The sequence below is a fragment of the Bufo bufo genome, chromosome 3, assembly GCF_905171765.1.
Source record: "Bufo bufo chromosome 3, aBufBuf1.1, whole genome shotgun sequence".
In the NCBI taxonomy this organism is placed as follows: domain Eukaryota; kingdom Metazoa; phylum Chordata; class Amphibia; order Anura; family Bufonidae; genus Bufo; species Bufo bufo.
Genome location: NC_053391.1, coordinates 529084591 through 529104597, shown reverse-complemented (window position 1 = coordinate 529104597; position 20007 = coordinate 529084591). Strand labels below are relative to the sequence as shown.

The following is a 20007-nucleotide window of genomic DNA, read 5'->3' as shown; positions in this document are numbered from 1 at the left end:
CCCTCTACAGCTCTGCTATGTCTGCCTTGTTCACAGGAGACCAGAACTGTACACAGTACTCCATGTGTGGTCTGACCAGAGATTTGTAAAGTGGTAGGACTATGTTCTCATCACGGGCATCTATTCCCCTTTTGATGCAACCCATTACCTTATTGGCCTTGGCAGCAGCTGCCTGACACTAGTTTTTACAGCTTAGTTTTGCTGTTCACTAAAATTCCTAGGTCCTTTTCCACGTCAATGTTACCCAGTGTTTTACCAATTAGTATGTACAGGTGACTTGCATTATTCCTTCCCATGTGCATAACCTTACATTTGTCAGTGTTAAACCTCAACTGCCACTTCTCTGCGCAAGCATCCAATCCATCCAGATCCATTTGTACCAGTATACTGTACTCTTCCATGTCAATTACTTTACACAGTTTAGTGTCATCTGCAATTTTTTTTATATATTTTACTGTGCAGACATTCTACAAGATCATTAATAAAAATATTGAAGAGGATAGGGCCCAGTACTTACCCCTGAGGTACTCCACTAGTGACAGTGACCCAATCTGAGTATGTACCGTTAATAACCACCCTCTGTTTTCTATCATTGAGCCAGTTACTTACCCACATACAGACATTTTCTCCCATTCCAAGCATTCTCATTTTATATACAAACTTTTTATGTGGTACAGTGTCAAATGCTTTGGAGAAGTCCAGATATACGACATCCATTGATTCGCCGCTGTCAAGTCTAGAACTTACCTTCTCATAGAAAATGATTAAATTAGTTTGACATGACCAATCCCTCGTGAAGCTATGCTGATATGGTGTTATTTGCTTATTTTCATTGAGGCACTCCAAGATACAATCTCTTAGAAAACCTTCAAAAGTTTACCCACGACGAATGTTAAACTTGCCAGCCTATAGTTTCCGGGATCTATTTTTGGACCCTTTTTGAATATTGGCACCCCATTTGCTATGCGCCAATCCTGTGGAACACTCCCTGTCAGCATAGAGACCTTAAATATCAGAAATAAGGGTCTGGCTATGACAATATTTAATTCTCTAAGGATACGAGGGTGTATGTAGGGGTGGGCGATATGGCCTAAAATCTATATTGCGATATAATTTTAAGCATGTGCGATATGCGATATATATATCGCGATATATTGTTTTCTATATTGGGGGAGGGTGTTTAACCCCTTAAGGGCTTACGCCCTATTTCCCGAATCCTTAAGGACTCCGGGCATACCGGTACGTCCTAAGTTTAAATCGAGATTGCGGAGCTGCGGGGGTTAATCCGAACAGGATGCTGGCTGAAATCATTCAGCCGGCATCCTGTCACAACGCCAGGGGGGGAGGTCATGTGACACCCCCCCCCCCTGTATCGGCGATCGCCGCAAACCGCAGGTCAATTCAGACCTGCGGTTTGCTGCGCTTTCTGCAGTTTCTGATCCCCGCTGTCCCTGACCGCGGGGATCAGAAACTTTAGTGTGCCTAAAATATTGATTTTGCACCCCTGCATGATTTTTTGCCGGCGGGTGGTGCGGGAGGCGGCGGTGCGGCAGGCGAGATCGCGATCCCCCGCCCGCCTCCTCTTAAACGGATGACATCTGTGCAGATGTCAGCCGTTTAACCCTTTCCATACCGCGGTCCGTACGGACCGCTGTATGGAAAAAGTTAATAGTAAGAGGGTGCTCCCTCCCTCTCCCATCGGGGGGCTACTGTGCCTTTGCAGCCCCTCCCCCCGATGGAGAGGGAGAGAGCCCACAGACAGTCCCCCTCCTTACCCTTCCCCGTCTGCGAAGTTGTGGCCACAACTGAGCAGACGGGGAAGGTTCCCATGGCAACAGGACGCCTTCTTAGGCATCCTGCTGTCCATGGTGTTGAACAGATCTGTGCTAAAGGCCTAGATCTGTTCAGACAAAGTGTAAGTAAAATACAGTACAAAACACTATATAGTGTACTGTACTGTATTATGCAGACATCAGACCCACTGGAACTTCAAGTATCGCCGCGTCCGTAGCGACCTGATCTATAAAACGGTCATGTTACTTTCCCCGCACTGTGAACGCCATAAAAATAAAAAATAAAAAACTATGAAGAAATTGAAATTTTGCCCACCTTACTTCCCAAAAAAGGTAATAAAAGTGATCAAAAAAGTCGCATGTACGCCAAAATAGTACCAATCAAACAGTCATCTCATCCCACAAAAATCATACCCTACCCAAGATAATCTCTCAAAAACTGAAAAAACTATGGCTCTTAGACTATGGAAACACTAAAACATGATTTTTTTTGTTTCAAGAATGAAATCATTGTGTAAAACTTAAATAAATAAAAAAAAGTATACATATTAGGTATTGCCGCGTCCGTATCGACCGGCTCTATAAAAATATCACATGACCTAACCCCTCAGGTGACCATCGTAAAAAAAATAAAAAACGGTGTAAAAAAAGCCATTTTTTGTCATCTTACGTCACAAAAAGTGTAATAGCAAGCGATCAAAAAGCCAAATGCACCCCAAAATAGTGCCAATCAAACCATAATCTCATCCCGCAAAAAATGAGACCCTACTTAAGATAAATCGCCAAAAACTAAATAACTATGGCTCTTAGACTATGGAGACACTAAAAAAATTTTTTTTTGTTTTAAAAATGAAATCTGTGTAAAACTTACATAAATAAAAAATACTGTATACATATTAGGTATCGCCGCGTCCGTGACAACCTGCTCTATAAAATTACCACATGATCTAACCTGTCAGATGAATGCTGTAAATAACAAAAATAAAAAGTGCCAAAAAAGCTATTTTTTGTTACCTTGCCTCACAAAAAGTGTAATATAGAGCAACCAAAAATCATATGTACCCTAAACTAGTACCAACAAAACTGCCACCCTATCCCGTAGTTTATAAAATGGGGTCACTTTTTTGGAGTTTCTACTCTAGGGGTGCATCAGGGGGGCTTCAAATGGGACATGGTGTCAAAAAAAAAAAAAAAAAACACAGTCCAGCAAAACCTGCCTTCCAAAAACCATATGGCATTCCTTTCCTTCTGTGCCCTGCCATGTGCCCGTACAGCGGTTTACGACCACATATGGGGTGTTTCTGTATACTACAGAATCAGAGCCATAAATATTAAGTTTGGTTTGGCTGTTAACCCTTGCTAACTGGAAAAAAAAAATATTAAAATGGAAAATCTGCCAAAAAAGTGAAATTTAGAAATTGTATCTCTATTTTCCATTATTTCTTGTGGAACACCTAAAGGGTTAACAAAGTTTGTAAAATCAGTTTTGAATACCTTGAGGGGTGTAGTTTATAAAATGGGGTCATTTTTGGGTGGTTTCTATTATGTAAGCCTTGCAAAGTGACTTCAGACCTGAACAGGTCCCTAAAAATTGGGTTTTTGAAAATTTTAGAAACATTTCAAGATTTGCTTCTAAACTTCTAAGCCTTGTAACATCCCCAAAAAATAAAATATCATTCCCAAAATGATCCAAACATGAAGTATACATATGGGGAATGTAAAGTAATACATATTTTTTGAGGTATTACTATGTATTATAGAAGTAGAGAAATTGAAACTTGTAAATTTGCAATTTTTTACAAATTTTTGGTAAATTTGGTATTTTTTTTATAAATAATTTATTTTTTATTTTTTTACTTCATTTTACCAGTGTCATGAAGTACAGTATGTGACGAAAAAAGAATCTCAGAAAGGCCTGGATAAGTCAAAGCGTTTTAAAGTTATCACCACTTAAAGTGACACTGGTCAGATTTTCAAAAAATGGCCTGGTCCTTAAGGTGAAATAAGGCTGTGTCCTTAAGGAGTTAAATGGGGAATTTACTTTTACATTCTGCATTTCATCTGACAGTTTATTTTTTTTTTCAATGAATACAGTGGAGAAAATAATATTTAATAGCTTTGATTTCTCCTTATCGCTCTCTACAACTCCCCCCTCATCACTCTGTAAAGGGCCGACACCTTCAGATTTATAAATTTTACCATTTATATAATTGAAGAACATTTTAGGGTTAGTTTTGCTCTCTTTGGCAATTAATCTCTCGGTCTCTAGTTTGGCCGCTTTTTTTTTTTTTTTTTACATATTCTATTTTTTTTTCCCTTTTTTCCACCACCCTCCTGTTTTAGTGATTTAAATGCTTTCTTATTGTCATTTATTGATTTCTTTACAGCTGTATTTATCCACATTGGTTTCTTCTTGTTCCTTAACCTTTTATTCCCATAAGGTATGTACCTCTCACAATTAGATTTTAGGATGCTTTTAAAGAAAATCATATTTTGTGGCAGTATTTTTATTTTTGAGGACTTTTTCCTAGTTAGTTAGGCCTATGGCCCCTCTTAGTTGCATAAATTTAGCTTTTTTGAAGTTTGATATTTTTGTTCCTCCCTGAAGAAACACTCTTTTGAATGATAAAAGGTTGTTACTTTATGGTCACCATTTCCAAGGTTTCCCCCAACCTGCCCATTTGCTGTTCTGTCAGGTCTACTTGTTAATACTAAGTCTAGTATGGCCGTCCCTCAAGTCAGGTCCTGAACCAGTTAGGAAAGGTAATGGTCTTTGGTTATTGCCAAGAACCTGTTTCCTTTATGAGATGTACAGGTTTCAGTTTCCCAGTCTATATCTGGGTAGTTGAAGTCCCCTATAATAACGACCTTATTACTTGTTTAGTAGTAGATTTTCTGTGGACTCTGGTATATTAGGTGGTTTATAATAAACTCCTATTAGTAATTTATTATTGTTTTTGCCTCCATGTATTTCTACCCACAGTGATTCCACATGTTCATGTACCTCACTTATATCTTCACGGAGTGTGGGCTTTAGACAGGACTTTACATAAAGGCAGACCCCTCCCCCTCTCCGGTTTTGGCGATCCTTTCTAAACAGACTGTAACCCTGTATATTAACTGCCCAGTCATAACTATCACCCAGCCATGTCTCACTTATTCCCACTATGTCGTAGTCCTCTTCACACATCACTAATTCCAGTTCCCCAGTTTTATTAGTGAGGCTTCTGGCATTAGTATACATACATTTAACAGGTTTATGTATATTTTTTACCCTACACATTTCCTTCTAAAATGTTCTAGTCCCTCCTTCCATTCCTTCCCAGTCTCATTACCTTGCCCCCAGTCTCTATCTGCACTATATTCCCATCCTATAACGTAATTACCCTCCCCCAGTCGCTAGTTTAAACACTCCTCCAACCTTCTAGCCATCTTCTCCCCCAACACAGCTGCCCCTTCCCCATTGAGGTGCAGCCCATCTCTACGATAGAGCCTGTAGCTGAGAGAGAAGTACCGGCAGTATTTCGGAAAACACTATCTTTGAGGTCCTTGCCCTAAGCTTTTGACCTAAATACCTAAAATAATTTTTAGGGACGCTCCACCTACCTCTAAACTTTGTCATTGATTCCGATATGGACCATGACTGCTGGAACTTCTCCAGCCCCTCCAAGTAATCTATCAACCCGATCCACGATGTGTTGAACTCGAGCACCAGAAAGACAACACACCGTTCGACGATCCCGGTCTTTGTGACAGATCGCCCTATCTGTACCCCTAATAATTGAGTCTCCCACTACCAGCACCTGTCTGGTCTGCCCTGCTCTCCTGGTCCCCCGCTTACTGGAGCCGACATTCCCCTGACTGGCAGAGGAAGTGTCCAGCTGCAGCAGTGCTCTCTCTGAACTGACATCCCCCTCTTCTGCCAACCTTACAAACTTGTTGGGATGTGTCAGATCAGTCCTCCCTGTCACTCTTCCCTCTACCCCGCTTTTTAACTGTTATCCAGCTAGCTACCTCACTTTCCTCAGCCTCCTTGCTACCAAACTCCCCCACATCTACCCCAAAGAGTGATTGCTCAGTGAGCAGCAAACTTTTTTCCAAATGGTCAACGCCTCTCAGTGTTGAAACTCGCGCGTTTAGATACTCGAAGTGCGATTCTAAACTGGCAATTTGCTCACATTTTGAACAAAGATATGCACCCTCAAACGGCTGTTCCAGGACTGCATACATTAGACAAGATGTGCACTGGACTAAGCTGTCAATAATGGAACACATATTAAATGGGGATTATGCAATAAAAGAGAAAAATACAATATAATTCAGTGATAAGAAACTGATTTACTGCAGTCCCCCACTAAAGTTCCTGAATCTGAAGTCACTTAATCTAAAGTCACACACTTGATACAAACACACACTTAAAAATCAAACACATAAATGCTCACAAACTCGCGTTATTTGCCTGCTTCTATAAATGGAGCTCTCAAAACAGCCTGTTTTTTTTCCTCTGGATTCAAAGGACTGAGCTGCCCTCAAGGCTGGCTATTTAACTTCTCATAATTAGACAGCCACACCCTAATTACTCACCTTTGCAAGATCCTGGACAAGGAACAGAAAAAAAAAATGTAATCACAGTATACTCTGAGCTGCTTTGCAACAAACCTGGCAGCAAAAGCAATGCACACAATTAATTTAGTGCTTGAGGCTTCAGTCTATTAGAGCAGTATAACAGGTTCCTCGATCTCAGCCGGGGAACGCTGTTACCGGAGCGGAAGTGACGGACTGCGCACATGCCATGGTACATGTACGGTGAAGGTCCTTAAGGGGTTAATGAGGCAGAACAAAACATTACTGGACACCCTAGTAACCACACCAGTTAAAAGGGTTTTCCAAGATGTGACTACTGATGACCTATTCGGTAGATAGGTTATCAATATCTCATCGGTGGGGGTCCAACATCCAGGAACTCTGCCAATCAGCTGTTTTTGTGTGCTGCTGCCTTCTCTGTGCGTACCAGGGAGTGGGACAGTGCTATACATTGTATCGTGGCTGTGCCTGGTATCACAGCTGTGCCTAGGCCACATAATTGATGAACTTGTCGTCACTTGGCCTAGGGAAAGCAGAGAGAAGGCTGTGGCGCTGCTGCGAGTACCAGTGCCTTTTCCAACAGCTGATCAGCAGGGGTCTCAGGTGTCAGAACCCCCACTGATCAGATACGGATGACCTAGCCTGAGCGTAGGTCATCCATATTTAAATCTTGGAAAACATCTCTAAGGCTACTTTCACACTAGGGTTTTTACTGGGTCCGGCAGGATTCAGCAAAAACACTTCCATTATTGATAATACAACCATCTGCATCTGTTATGAAAGGAGCCGGTTGTATTATCTTTAACATAGCCAAGACTGATTCGTCATGAACTCCATTAACTTTCAATAGAGGACAGTTCCATTTTCCATTGTGGCAGAGAAAACGGATCCGTCCCCATTGACTTGCATTGGGGGTCATGTCGTATTAGTCTTGCTCCGCATCCCAGGACGGAAAGCAAACTACAACATGTTGCAGTTTACTCTCCAGTATGGGAACGCAACTAAATGAAACGGAATGTATTTTGGATCATTCAGTTCTGTTTAGTTCAGTTTTGTCCCCATTGACAATGAATGGGGAGAAAACAAAAGCGTTTTTTTCCGGTATTGAGCCCCTATGACGGATCTCAATACCGGAAAAGTAAAACGCTAGTGTGAAAGTAGCCTAAATGTGCAGCCAGTGCTATATAAGATAACTTAAAGAAAGTGCTTCAATCGTTGCCCCAATCTTAACAGTTATTAATATTTCATTATTTCTGCCATTCATTTTTAATCATTAGCTCCAGCGCCGCTCATTTATTCATGCAAATGTTAACTAGTTCCATATCACACCAGCAGTTAGTAAATTATACACTGGGGTGTGCCATCTCATTTTTAATGCCAAGCACCTATGCACCCTTTCACACCAGTCACACGCTTTGTATGGGGTGCAGAACGTCAGAACAGATCATTTCACATTCAAATGTATTGAAGACTTTATGCTCGTCAGACTTTCTTAATTGAACCAACATCTGCAGTATATTTAGATTCTCAAAGATTGGTTTAAAATCCCTCAAGTGGTTTCATGCCGCAACTTACATAAAAAAAGAAAGTAATTTATTTGGAGAACAAACTGCTGAGCTCTTTTCCCCAAGGAAGAAACAAGTTGGATGGCTGTACCAGCTGCACTATGTGCATTGACACTGCGAGGAAGCCATTGTGCTGCCAGCTATATCAATAGAGATGCTGAACAAGATGTGTGTGAGCATAAATGGGATCTGAAGGAAGAATAAGCCCAGCACATTAGAGAAAGATTTAATAATCTCTAGCCACGCACATTTTGCATTAATTCACAGTACTAGAATACAATAAGGAATACAGAATAATGCCACTGAGCAAAATATGTAATATGCCGCATCGCAGCCATTGTAATGCCTTTATTTCCAGTGACAGTGCTCTTCCATGTTCTGCTCTGCACTTGTGAAGTAGCCGAGTTACTTATCTAGTACAATAGTACTGAAATATAACAGTATCCGCTGTTTCATTTATGAGAAGGGGTAAGGTTTTGTGGCTTTGTCATCACCGAGGTTCATACTCGAATAGAAAAAAAAAAGCCCAGCAACAAACGAAGGAAGAAAAAAAAAAAAGAAACAGCAAAGCAAACTAAGGGCCCATATACACTGTTGTTTTTTTAGCTTTTTTTGCGTCAGATTCAACGATGAAAAATAGCTCTAAACAGACTTCCTTCTCTGGAAAAAAAAAAGAAGCAGCACGCCTTACTTTTGGTGCGGAATCCGCATTGAATTTCCCACTGAAAAAAAGGGAAGAAAAAAAAACATTCCATACGTGTCCGCACAGTTTTCAGAGTTGATCCACACCAAAAAAAGTGAGCAAAAAATGCTGTTTTTACAAACTGTGTAAAAGAAAGTTTAAAAAAAATATGCCTTTACAAACACGCTTTTAAAATCAGGGCAGATTTCCCACCGATTTTTTTCAGGCGGATTTTCAATATGCTTCGTGAGAACAAACCCTAAATAGTTATCAGTTTACACATTTTCTCCAATTCCCCAACAAAATCGAAGAACCTAGCAGCCAAGAATCTACAAAAATATTCCTCCTAAAAACGTTACTGCACCTAAAAGCCTCAAAGGGTTCTCTGGGATTTTTAGGTCGATGGCCTTTCTTCATGAGGCCATCAATAACAGATCAGCAGGGGGTCCAACACCGCGCCAAATAGCTGTTCAGGAGTAGCTCCAGCACCAGAACTACGCAGCTTCGTACAAGCTGATCCCATTGCTTTCAATAAGAGAAGCTGCAGTAACCAGCTGTCCGCGTCCAATGCTACACCCGAACTGCTGATCAGCGGGGATGCAGGGTTTCAGATCTTCACCAATTGAAAGTATAGAAATCCGGAACATAAAGAAATGCTCCTGTGTCCAGATATTTGCTATGGCGCACCCTGCTATTAGTGGTCACACATGCTCAGTCAGACTATTTGGGTCCTCTTGTACACTGACAATATAGAGTAATTCCTCATATTGTGCAGGCCAGGCAATAAGAATCACAGCACTAGGAGCAGCTTCCTCTCATCCACACTTAACTCATTAGGTGGACATTCTGAGGAGGACACTATAACAAGCATGTAACAACAATCTCTAAACATGGTTTCAAAATAATTCCCAAGAAATGTAATCTTTGGACACCTTAAAGAAATCCTGAGTTGCAGAAATTGCAGGTTGTGTAAAGGCTGTTTCACACGATTGAGTCCATTGCAGGAATCACTTGCAAGAGCGCATGGCATGGCATTATAGAGCTTTATAATGTTATGTGCCTCTGCTTGACTTTATTTCTACAGGATCATATGGACAGCTTTACATCACAATGATCCTGCAGTAGTAAGGTCAAGCAGGGTCACATAGCATTATAAATCATGACAATGCCGTGCTCTCCTGCGAGTCCAGAAAGGAGCATCACACTCACACACGGAGCGCGATTACCATAATGGACTCAAACAGTGTCAAAACATCACTTAAAGGCTATGTATACCTCTCGAGGCAATTTTTGTTTATGATTGCATTTTACTCATTTTTGGCTAAGAATCATATTTTCAAATGGCCTTTATTAAAAATATTGAGCTGTTCTGTCACAAAGGGTTAACCGTTTTTCTAACTGTGTGACTGGTACTTTCACCCTAATTGCCCTTATCTCTAAACTACTAAGAGGTCTTAAACACTTATTTAAGCCACATTCTTATCAGTAAGATAAGGATTGAGCTTTGAGGAGTGTTTATAATGTCAGAGAGCAGACATAAGAAGTCTGTCTGCTCCTCAGATGACGGAAAAGACTAAAATATCCACAGGCAGCTACTAGAGCATCTCAGCTCTCTACAGAAAAGGGGGCCCCATATATTTTTTTTATTATTAAGACCAATTGAAAAAAAATTTTTTAGCTCTAAATAAGTACAATGCAATGATAAAAAAAAAAAAAAGACCCCCAAAGGTGTACATAGACTTTAAGATGGCAACACTCCTTTAGTAGTGAACAAATGCTTCTTTGTCCAACAGCTGTTCCTCCCAACAACCCATAAACATGCGTGCCATGTCGGTTTAACTCGCGTGTGTCTGCTGGATGAAAGCCCTTTCATTCAACAGCGGAGGATCTAGGCGCAAATGGCAACAAGACTACAAAGTCTTGTCTCCATTTTACAATTCTAGGGCGCACTGGCGACCATTTTGGTCGCCATCTGGAGCCCTGCCCTACCTAAGACAATCTCCCAAAATATTTTTAAAAAACTATGGCTCTCAGAGTATGGAGACACTAAAACATGTTTTTTTTTTTTTTTTTTGTTTTGTTTCAAAAATGATATTATTGTGTAAAACTTAAATAAAAAAATAAATAAAAAAGAATACATATTAGGTATCGTCATGTCCGTAACGACGGGCTCTATAAAATTATCACATGACCTAACCCCTCAGATGAACACCGTCAAAAAATAAAATAAAAACTGTGCTAAAAAAATAATAATTGTCCCCTTACACCACTAAAAGTGCAACACCAAGCGATCAAAAAGGCATATGCCCTCCAAAATAGTACCAATCTAACCGTCATCTAATCCCGCAAAAAATGAGCCCCTAAGACAATCGCCCAAAAAATAAAAAAAAATATGGCTCTCAGACTATGGATACACTATAAAACATGTTTTTTTTTTTGTTTAAAAAATATCAGTGTCTAAAACTTACATAAAAAAAAAGTAGACATATTAGAAATCGCCACGTCCTGCTCTATAAAAATATCACATGAGCTAATCTCAAGTGAACACTGTAAAAAAAAATTATAAAAACGGTGTCAAAAAAGCCATTTTTTTGTCACTTTACATCACAAAAAGTGTAATAGCAAGCCAACAAAAAGTCATATGCACCCAAAAATAGTACCAAACAGTCATCTCATACCGAAAAAAAATGAGCCCCTAAACAAGACAGTCGCCCAAAAATGAAAAAAAACTGTGGAGGAGATTTAATTTTTTTTTCAAAAATGCTTTATTATGTAAAACTGAAAAAAACAACCAAAAAAGTTGTCATATTTGCAGTCGCATCCGTAACAACCTGCTCTATAAAAATACCACATGATATAACCTGTCAGATGAACATTGTATATAACAAAAAATAAAAACTGTACCAAAACAGCAATTTTTGGTTACCTTGCCTAACAAAAAGTGTAATATAGAGCAACCAAAAATAATTTGTACCCTAAAATAGAACCAACAAAACTGCCACCTTATCCCGTAGTTTCCAAAATGGGGTCACTTTCTTGGAGTTTCTACTCTAGGGGTGTCTTCAAATGTGACATGGCAGCTTAAATTTATCCCAGTGAAATCTGCTTTTCGAAAAACCATATGGCATTCCTTTCCTTCTGCGCAATGCCTTATGCCCGTACAGCAGTTTACGACCACATATGGGGTGTTTCTGTAAATTACAGAATTAGGACCATAAATATTGAGTTTTGTTTGGCTGTTAACCCTTGCTTTGTAACTGGAAAAAATTGATTAAAATGGAAAATCTGCCAAAAAAGTGAAATTCTGAAATTTCATCTCCATTTTCCATTAATTCTTGTGGAACACCTAAAGAGTTAAAGTTTAAAATCAGTTTGAATACCTTGAGGGGCATAGTTTGTAAAATGGGGTCATTTTTTCATGGTTTCTATTATGTAAGCCTCACAAAGTGACTTTAGACCTGAACTGGTCCTTAAAAAGTGGGTTTTGAAAAAGATTTGCTTCTAAACCTCTAAGCCTTGTAACGTCCCCAAAAAATAAAATGGCATTCACAAAATTATCCAAACATGAAGTAGACATATAGGGAATGTAAAGTAATAATTTTTGGAGCAAATTTAAATTTGCTAATTTTTCAAAATTGTTGGTAAATTTGGTATTTTTTCAATAAATAAAAATGATTTTTACCAGTGTCATGAAGTACAATATGTGATGAGAAAACAGTCTCAGAATGGCCTGGATAAGTAAAAGCGTTTTAAAGTTATCACCACACAAAGTGACATCAAATTAGCAAAAAATGGCCTGGTCCTGAAGGGGTTAAGAGGATGCAGTTTGTGGCTACACAAGCATTTTTGCAGAGGATTTCCCAGTGAGTATTGCAAAGGTTGAAATCTGTGATGGAAATCTGCAGCATAAATTGGCATGCTGTGGGTTTAGAAGAGATTTTTTTAAATGATGCACTCCTGGTACTGTACTGCAAATGGACAGTGGCAAATGTGCAGTGTCCAGTAATGTGTGGACATACTCTAAGGCCCCTTTCACACGGGCGAGAATTCCGCGCGGGTGCAATGGGTGAGGTGAATGCATTGCAGTCGCACTGAATCCGGACCTATTCACTGCAATGGGACTGTGCAGATGAGCGGTGACTTTCACGCATCACTTGTTCTTTGCGTGAAAATCGCAGCATGTTATATATTCAGCGTTTTTCACGCAACGCAGGCCCCATAGAAATAAATGGGGCTGCGTGAAAATTGCAAGCATCCGCAAGCAAGTGTGGATGCAGGGCGATTTTCACGCATGGTTGCTAGGAGATAATAGGGATGAGCAAACCCGGACCCCATTAAAGTAAATTCACTGTATTATTTTCCCTTATAACATGGTTATAAGGGAAAATAATAGCATTCTTAATACAGAATGCTTACTAAAATGTGGATTGAGGGGTTAAAAAATAAAAATTTAATAACTCACCTCATTCAATTGATCGCGCAGCTGGCATAGTCTTCTTGCCTCTTCTTTCAGGGCCTGCAAAAGGACCTTTATGAAATCTTCATTCAGCAGGGCCTGCGCTGATGTCACCGTGCTCACCACGTGGTGAGCGCGATTACGTCATCAAAAGGTCTTTTTGCAGGTCCTGAAAGAAGAAGAAAGAAGACAATGCCAGCTGCGTGATCAAGTGGATAAGGTGAGTTAATTATATATATTTTTTTAACCCCTCAATCGACATTTAAGTAAGCATTCTGTATTAAGAATGCTATTATTTTCCCTTATAACCATGTTATAAGGGAAAATAATAAAATCTACAGAACACCTAACCCAAACCTAAACTTCAGTGAAGAGGTTCGGGTCTGGGTACCACATTCAGTTTATTAATACGCGCGTGCAAAACACATTGCACCCGCGCAATAAAAACTGACCACCACAATTGAAATTGAGTGCGCACTCACGCGTGTTTCCCGCAATGCGCACACGACACATCCGGAGAAAATCCGGGACGCCCGTGTGAAAGAGGCCTAAAAGTGACGCTGCTTCACTTGGCATAATCAAAAGAGTGATTAAAGGGGTTGTCATAGTTATGAAAAATATATATATATAGCACTGTAAATCTGATGAGCAGCAATATATAACTAAACTAAGCAAGTTTTAGGCAAAAAAAACTTCTATTTCCTCATTTCCCTGGTTCTCTTATGGCCCTTTGTTTACCTGCAATAACAACATTCTTTGCCCCTCCGCCTGCTCTGCAAAGCAAGTGAATACAAGTACTGCACGGAGTGAAATGCCTGCCTGCTGGGATGCTCAGCAGCATGTTATATGTGTAGGACTACAAGTCCCAGATGTACAATGACACTGCCGATACACACAGGATCTTCTCCCTACCTACAATTCTCTGCAGAACTCCTCTGTCAGCTCCTGTGCCCAGCATTTGTCTCCTCACTGACTGCAGCTACTCCGTAAAGTCTTCAGCCCTGAGTCTGTGCTCCTGAAGGGGTTAATCTTTCCTGAAGTATCAAGTAGGAGGGAGACACAGGGCAGACAGCAGCAGCTCAGCCAGAGCCATCTGCTCTCTCAGGCTTGTGCAGAAAACAACATCAGAGCAGGTAGAGAAGCTGACATCACAGGTCATGTGACCTCAGTGAAATCTGAGAAAGCAGCAACTGTAGATGCAGTAAGTGCATGGTAAAGCCTTTTCACTTGATAAGTTAGAAACACACAAAGAAAAAAAAAGATAACTCTGACAACCCCATTAAGTAGAAGTAAAGCGGCAAAAGAATCAGTATCTGAAATACAGCGGTGACCACCTGTGATTAATGCCATCTATAGGGGCGGGGGCTGCTAGAATAGCTTTCATGCAGCATGACAATATTTGGAGCTTCTTTATTGGCAATGAATTCAGAATTCCTGCTCCACATTTTCATTGCTGTAATGATCTAATTAAAGTTATATTTCAGCAACGTGTCCCATATGAACCTCTACAGAACCACACTTCACCGCTTCTTCTCATTACAGCTGCAAATCTTTAAAGCAGGCGAAGTTAGACTTTTATATTTGCCAGCATTTCCTATTAAACTTCCAGGGTGTACTTACAACGTTTGAAGCGGTGCTAATATACTGCATGACCATCTCTTTCTTGGTTGCAAAGTCTTTCTCACGCAGCGGTGCTTTTCGATCTTCATTTAAATTCATATCTTCCTGAAGCATAAAAAAAAAAAAAAAAAAAGGAGGTTGGGAATGGGATAACATGTACAGAAAAGTGTAGACAGCATATCTGTCCCCTGCACCCCACGGAGGAGGTAAGGAGGTATCAGGGCACGTTCAGATCTTTTGAAGGAATGTATCCCATACATTTAAATTGAGTTGTTTCTGAGGTAGGTGCATGGATTTCTAGAAGCACCATTCAGATGAATGAAACCCTTAGAAATGCCGAACATGCAAGGGCAGACAGGCCATGGACCCGGACCCTACAGGGAAATTTCCTGGTGGCACGATGCCAAGGGGGCAATTCAAGCCCTTCTCACAGCTGCCAGCAGGGTATATAATGATATCACCCTCTCAGCATTATTTAATGCTGGGAGCAGATACTTCTGCACCTGGCCGGTGATACAACTGAATATTGTGGTAAATCATTCTGCACTGTGGTATTGCTGGCCCCTGCCTACCAGTGCCGCCCTGTCAATTTAGTCCCACCTACAACATGGGGCCATGGGCCACTCCCAGGCCCATTTAAGTTCACAGTCCATCCCTGCGAACATGGCGACCAATCCTGAACCCTTTTCCTCTGCTTTGATAACTCTGGATGTCTGAAAGGGAGATGAAGTAGCTCTATGTAATATGTCATGAACACCGTATGTGAAAGCTGTTGCCCTCCTGTGGTTTGCTGAACGTGGAGCCAGAAAAACAAGACAACTGTAATAACCTCCATATACTGGATGTAGGTGACTCAATACCTTTCGGCTGCCTATTAGTTTCCTGGTACAGACCCTACCTACCTATTTTTGGTTGTTTTCACAGATGGACACCAATAAAATCAATGGGATGGGTTTTAATGGCCGTTTAGAAAGGATTGCACCCATCTAAGGGCTGTTAAAAATGGGTACATTGTGTAAATAAATGGGCCTTTCAGGGTTTTAAAAAAAACAAAAAAAAACAAACACCTCACCTCATCAACTTGTACAAGATTCCTCACTCGCTCCTCACTTGAGGCAGAAGGACCAGTGTTCCCAGCGCAGTGGAGTCACATGATCACGCTGAGAGCAAAAGGTCCTGCTGCCTGCAGTGAGGAGCGTGTTTTCTGGCACGTGCAAGCGCTTGAGGGGAGTACTTTTTGTCTGCACTAAATGGGGCATTAATTAATACTGGGGCCACAAATGAGGCAATTTATAATACTGGGGCCAAAAAAGAAGGCAATTTATAATACTGGGGCCAAAAAAGGAGGCAATTTATAATACTGGGGCCAAAAAAGGAGGCAAGTTATAATACTGGGGGACAAATAGGGCCATTATCTATACTGGGGGGCACAAAGGGAGCATTATCTATACTGGGGGCACAATAGGAGGCTATGATATATATATAGGTCACTGAAGCGGTTGGAATAAAATAAAAAAAATTGGGAAAAAAACCTATAAAATTAATCCATTTTTAATGGCCATTAAAAACAGACGGCCAGAAAATGGATATAAACAATGATGCAAAATGGCAATGAAAAACTGTTGTGTGTCTGTTTTTAATGAGCACTGTGAGTGTAACCTAAGATATGGTCTCCATCTCCCCCATAAATTTTCAAATCCATAAGGTAAATGAGTAATTTAAAATGCTGAATTTACCACTACTGTATGTCTGGTCTATTGGGGCCAATAAATAGTATGTGAAGGCAGCATTACAGGCTATTACTACTGTTAAGGGGTTATCTCGGATCGGCGTGGCGCTCAGTGAGGCTTAGGCTTCTTCCAAGGCCAGCAACGTTATTGTAGCCCTGTAGCTGAGCGGCAACACCACGCACAGCTGAAATACAATGTATGGCGCTGTGCTTGGTAAGCTGTGACGAGACCATAGAGCTGACCGGAGCAGATCGGTGGGGGTGCTGGACCCCTACCGATCTGATATTGATGACTTATCCAGTTCCCGGATAACCCCTTTAAGATCATTTTAACAAAAAACACATGTCCTCCAGCAACAGTGTAGCACACATGCATGACCTCTGCAGGCAATCACTTACCTCGACGGTGCTGCTAGCATGTACCGCATATGACTGCTTAGGACAGTGACCGGCTGCAGCAGTCGTGTGGCTGTATGAGACATGGAGAGGTGGGGGCCAATATATAAGTAGTGGCACTGCAGCAGTACGAGACTTAACAGGTGAGTAGGGGTCTGAGGTTTGTTTGTTTTTTTGATTTTTTTAAATCCCAGGCAAACCCTTTAAGGCTACTTTCACACCAGCATTTTTTTGCGGATCTGTCATAGATCTGCAAAAACGCTTCCGTTACAAAAATACAACCGCATGCATCCGTCATGAACAGATCCGGTTGTATTTTGTCTTCTATAGCCATGACACCATTAAAAGTCAATGGAGGACGGATCCGTTTTCTATTGTGCCAGATTGTGTCCGAGAAAACTGATCCGTCCCCATTGACTTACATTGTGTGTCAGGACGTTTGGCTCAGTTTTGGCAGACGGACACCAAAACGCTGCAAGCAGCCTCCAGGGCGGAATGGAGACGGAACGGAGGCAAACTGATGCATTCTGAGCGGATCTTTTTCCATTCAGAATTCATTAGGGCAAAACTGATCCGTTTTGGACCGCTTGTGAGAGCCCTGAACGGATCTCAGAAACAAAGACAAAACGCTATTGTGAATGTAGCCTAATATGAAGGTGGCTCCAAATTGGCACTGAACTTCAAACATGTGTAACCTGTTGGCTTCTCCAGCAGGAAAATAAACATTACTGCGCCCGCAGCACATCCAATAATTAGGACACATAAACGAGGAGAATTATACGGCTAAACAGCATGGTGTTCAGCGGGCTTTCACTAGAAATAGCCATTCTGGTAACAGACTGCTTCCAAAATGTCACCTGTAGAGGAAAGGGGTTAAATTGCATTTAACTTTAATATGCATCCACAAGCAATAAACTGAAAAGGAAAAAATCTGAAATTCAGGACAAGCAAGTGGATTTTGGGAAAAGGTCACCATTTACGTGCACATTTTGTGTTCCGGTTCTTTATCCGCCAACATTGAAGTCACGGAAGGTTTTTCAATATCAAAACAAGAGCTGCTCATTTACTAAGGTGGCTGAAATCAATACTTAATCCAAATGTATATCGCACCCCGAGAGAAATGATTACACCGACAATTTGTATAGACATGGTGGACAGATCGCAGTTTTCTATTTCACTTGAAAACACAACATTTTCTTTTTTTTTTCTGTTTGAGAAGTAAACCTGAATTTTTATACAGTGTACATTATCCAAGGCTGCAGAACGGGGGCATTCACACAGCGTTTCAGGGTATTGGAGGGGTACGTCTGGGGTATTAGCTGCGATGAATAATCCTGTGTAGCCTTACAGTACCTTGTAAGTAGAATTGTGGTAAGCCATAGAAACAACGGTACCAGTAGAAGAGCAGCACCAGACTCAAAGACCATGTACTATACATAAAGGGTTTCTCAACCCCCCAATGACAAGACATTCGATTGTAAATATTCAGACATCAGACCTAGATTCTGACCCGGCTATTGCATTTTCAGTATGTGAAGGCGGCCATATTGGCAGATAACGTTTAGACTGCATTGGAATTGCCCAACTTCCTAAAGCGCTGAGTGGACAGGGACCAATACTGCATCCAACTGAGATGGCGATGTGCCATTAAACCAAATCTTTACCTATCCATAGGATGTCTGACAGCTGGCATTTATTGTCTACCGGACTGACTTACAGCACTTGGCTGTTTCGATTAGCATAGCTCTACAGACACATGGCAAATGCTCACCTACTGCTCCGTTTAAACGTTGCCTCACTGCAACTGGGGTCCCAGACATATCTACGCAGTGCACCATTAGTACTTGCCCATCCATGGTGCTGAGGGGGGCTCCATTCCTCATCTCTCTGACATGGAAACTAGGCGTGATAAGCCACACAAACACAAGCATTTCTGGATCTGCATAGCTTCGGTCCACATGGAATGGCATCATGGGCCAGGTGTTGTGCACCCCCGCTCTAGGACAAAAGTCTACCTTCTTTTAACCAAGAATTCAATTATAGAGCAATTATTTCTCCACAATAAGGGTTCATGCACATGACCGAAGCCGTTTTTGTGGTCCCCAAATTGCGGATCAGCAAGAGACGGAACGTTTTGCAGAGCGGAACGTTCGGGACACAGAACAGTCCTATCCTTGTCAGTAATGCGGACATGCTCTATCTTTTTGCGGATGCAATGGAACAGATGTATGGATGCAGACAGCACACGGTGTGCTGTCTGCATCTTTGGCGAACCCACTGAAGTGAATGGGTCCACATCCGACCTGCAAAAAATGCAGATCGAATGTGGACAAAAAATATGGTCATGACTCATGTGCATGAGGCCTTAAGAAAGGCCTATATATGACCTTACAGTGAGCACACGTAGGCAGAGGTTAATTCATGATGCACCTTCCACCACAGCAGCAAATGCATTCTCATGGTGTCATTTTTCAATGCATGGTCTGCAGGCTGTATATAAATAATTCACATTAAGTGGTATATGAAATCAAATAGCAAGGTTTGCAAATAAAGCAGCGCTGTAATAAAGTACTTCAAGTGCCCAGACCAGACAAGTTAGCAGGTTACATTCCTCACTGTCATCGTTCAGCCATAAGCCTATTTTGTTCCCTATAAATTACAGTATGTTTAAGATGCTTGTCAATATGAATAATATTATTTGGCTTTAGTTTATTTAAACAGAAAAGGCTTCTATTTATATGCTAATTTATACGCTTAAATATCCCGCAGAGGTGCCACATCATGAGATCTCTGGACAAGAAGAAAACAAGACCTTCTCCACAACTAACCGCAGCACCTACAGGGTTAAACTACCCAAATAAAAGAACAGATTTTCTTAACCCTTTTATTTTTTTCCTTTCTACCTTCCAAAAGCCACAATTTTTTTACATTTTACGTTCATATAGTCATATGAGGCTTACTTTTTTGCAGGACAAGTTGAATTTATTCATTTGAGGGTATATAATGTGTGTGTAATTATATAAATATATATATATATATATATATATATATATCATCTAGAGTACATAGAGGAAGGAGTGGAGGAGGGTATATAATTTATATGAAGGGAGGAGTGAAGGAAGCTATATAATGTATATGGAGGGAGGAGTGTATATAATGTATATAGAGGAAGGCGTGGAAGA

The 20007-nt window shown here is 40.8% G+C and overlaps 1 protein-coding gene across 1 annotated transcript in view; it reads right to left on the bottom strand.

Annotated features, from left to right (window-relative positions):
- The window catches only part of DIAPH3 (diaphanous related formin 3), a 754726-nt gene that overhangs the window by 617256 nt on the left and 117463 nt on the right, over positions 1-20007 (bottom strand). The window contains 1 exon segment of the mRNA XM_040425381.1: positions 14701-14805. Within this exon segment, the coding sequence (XP_040281315.1) occupies positions 14701-14805 (105 nt within the window).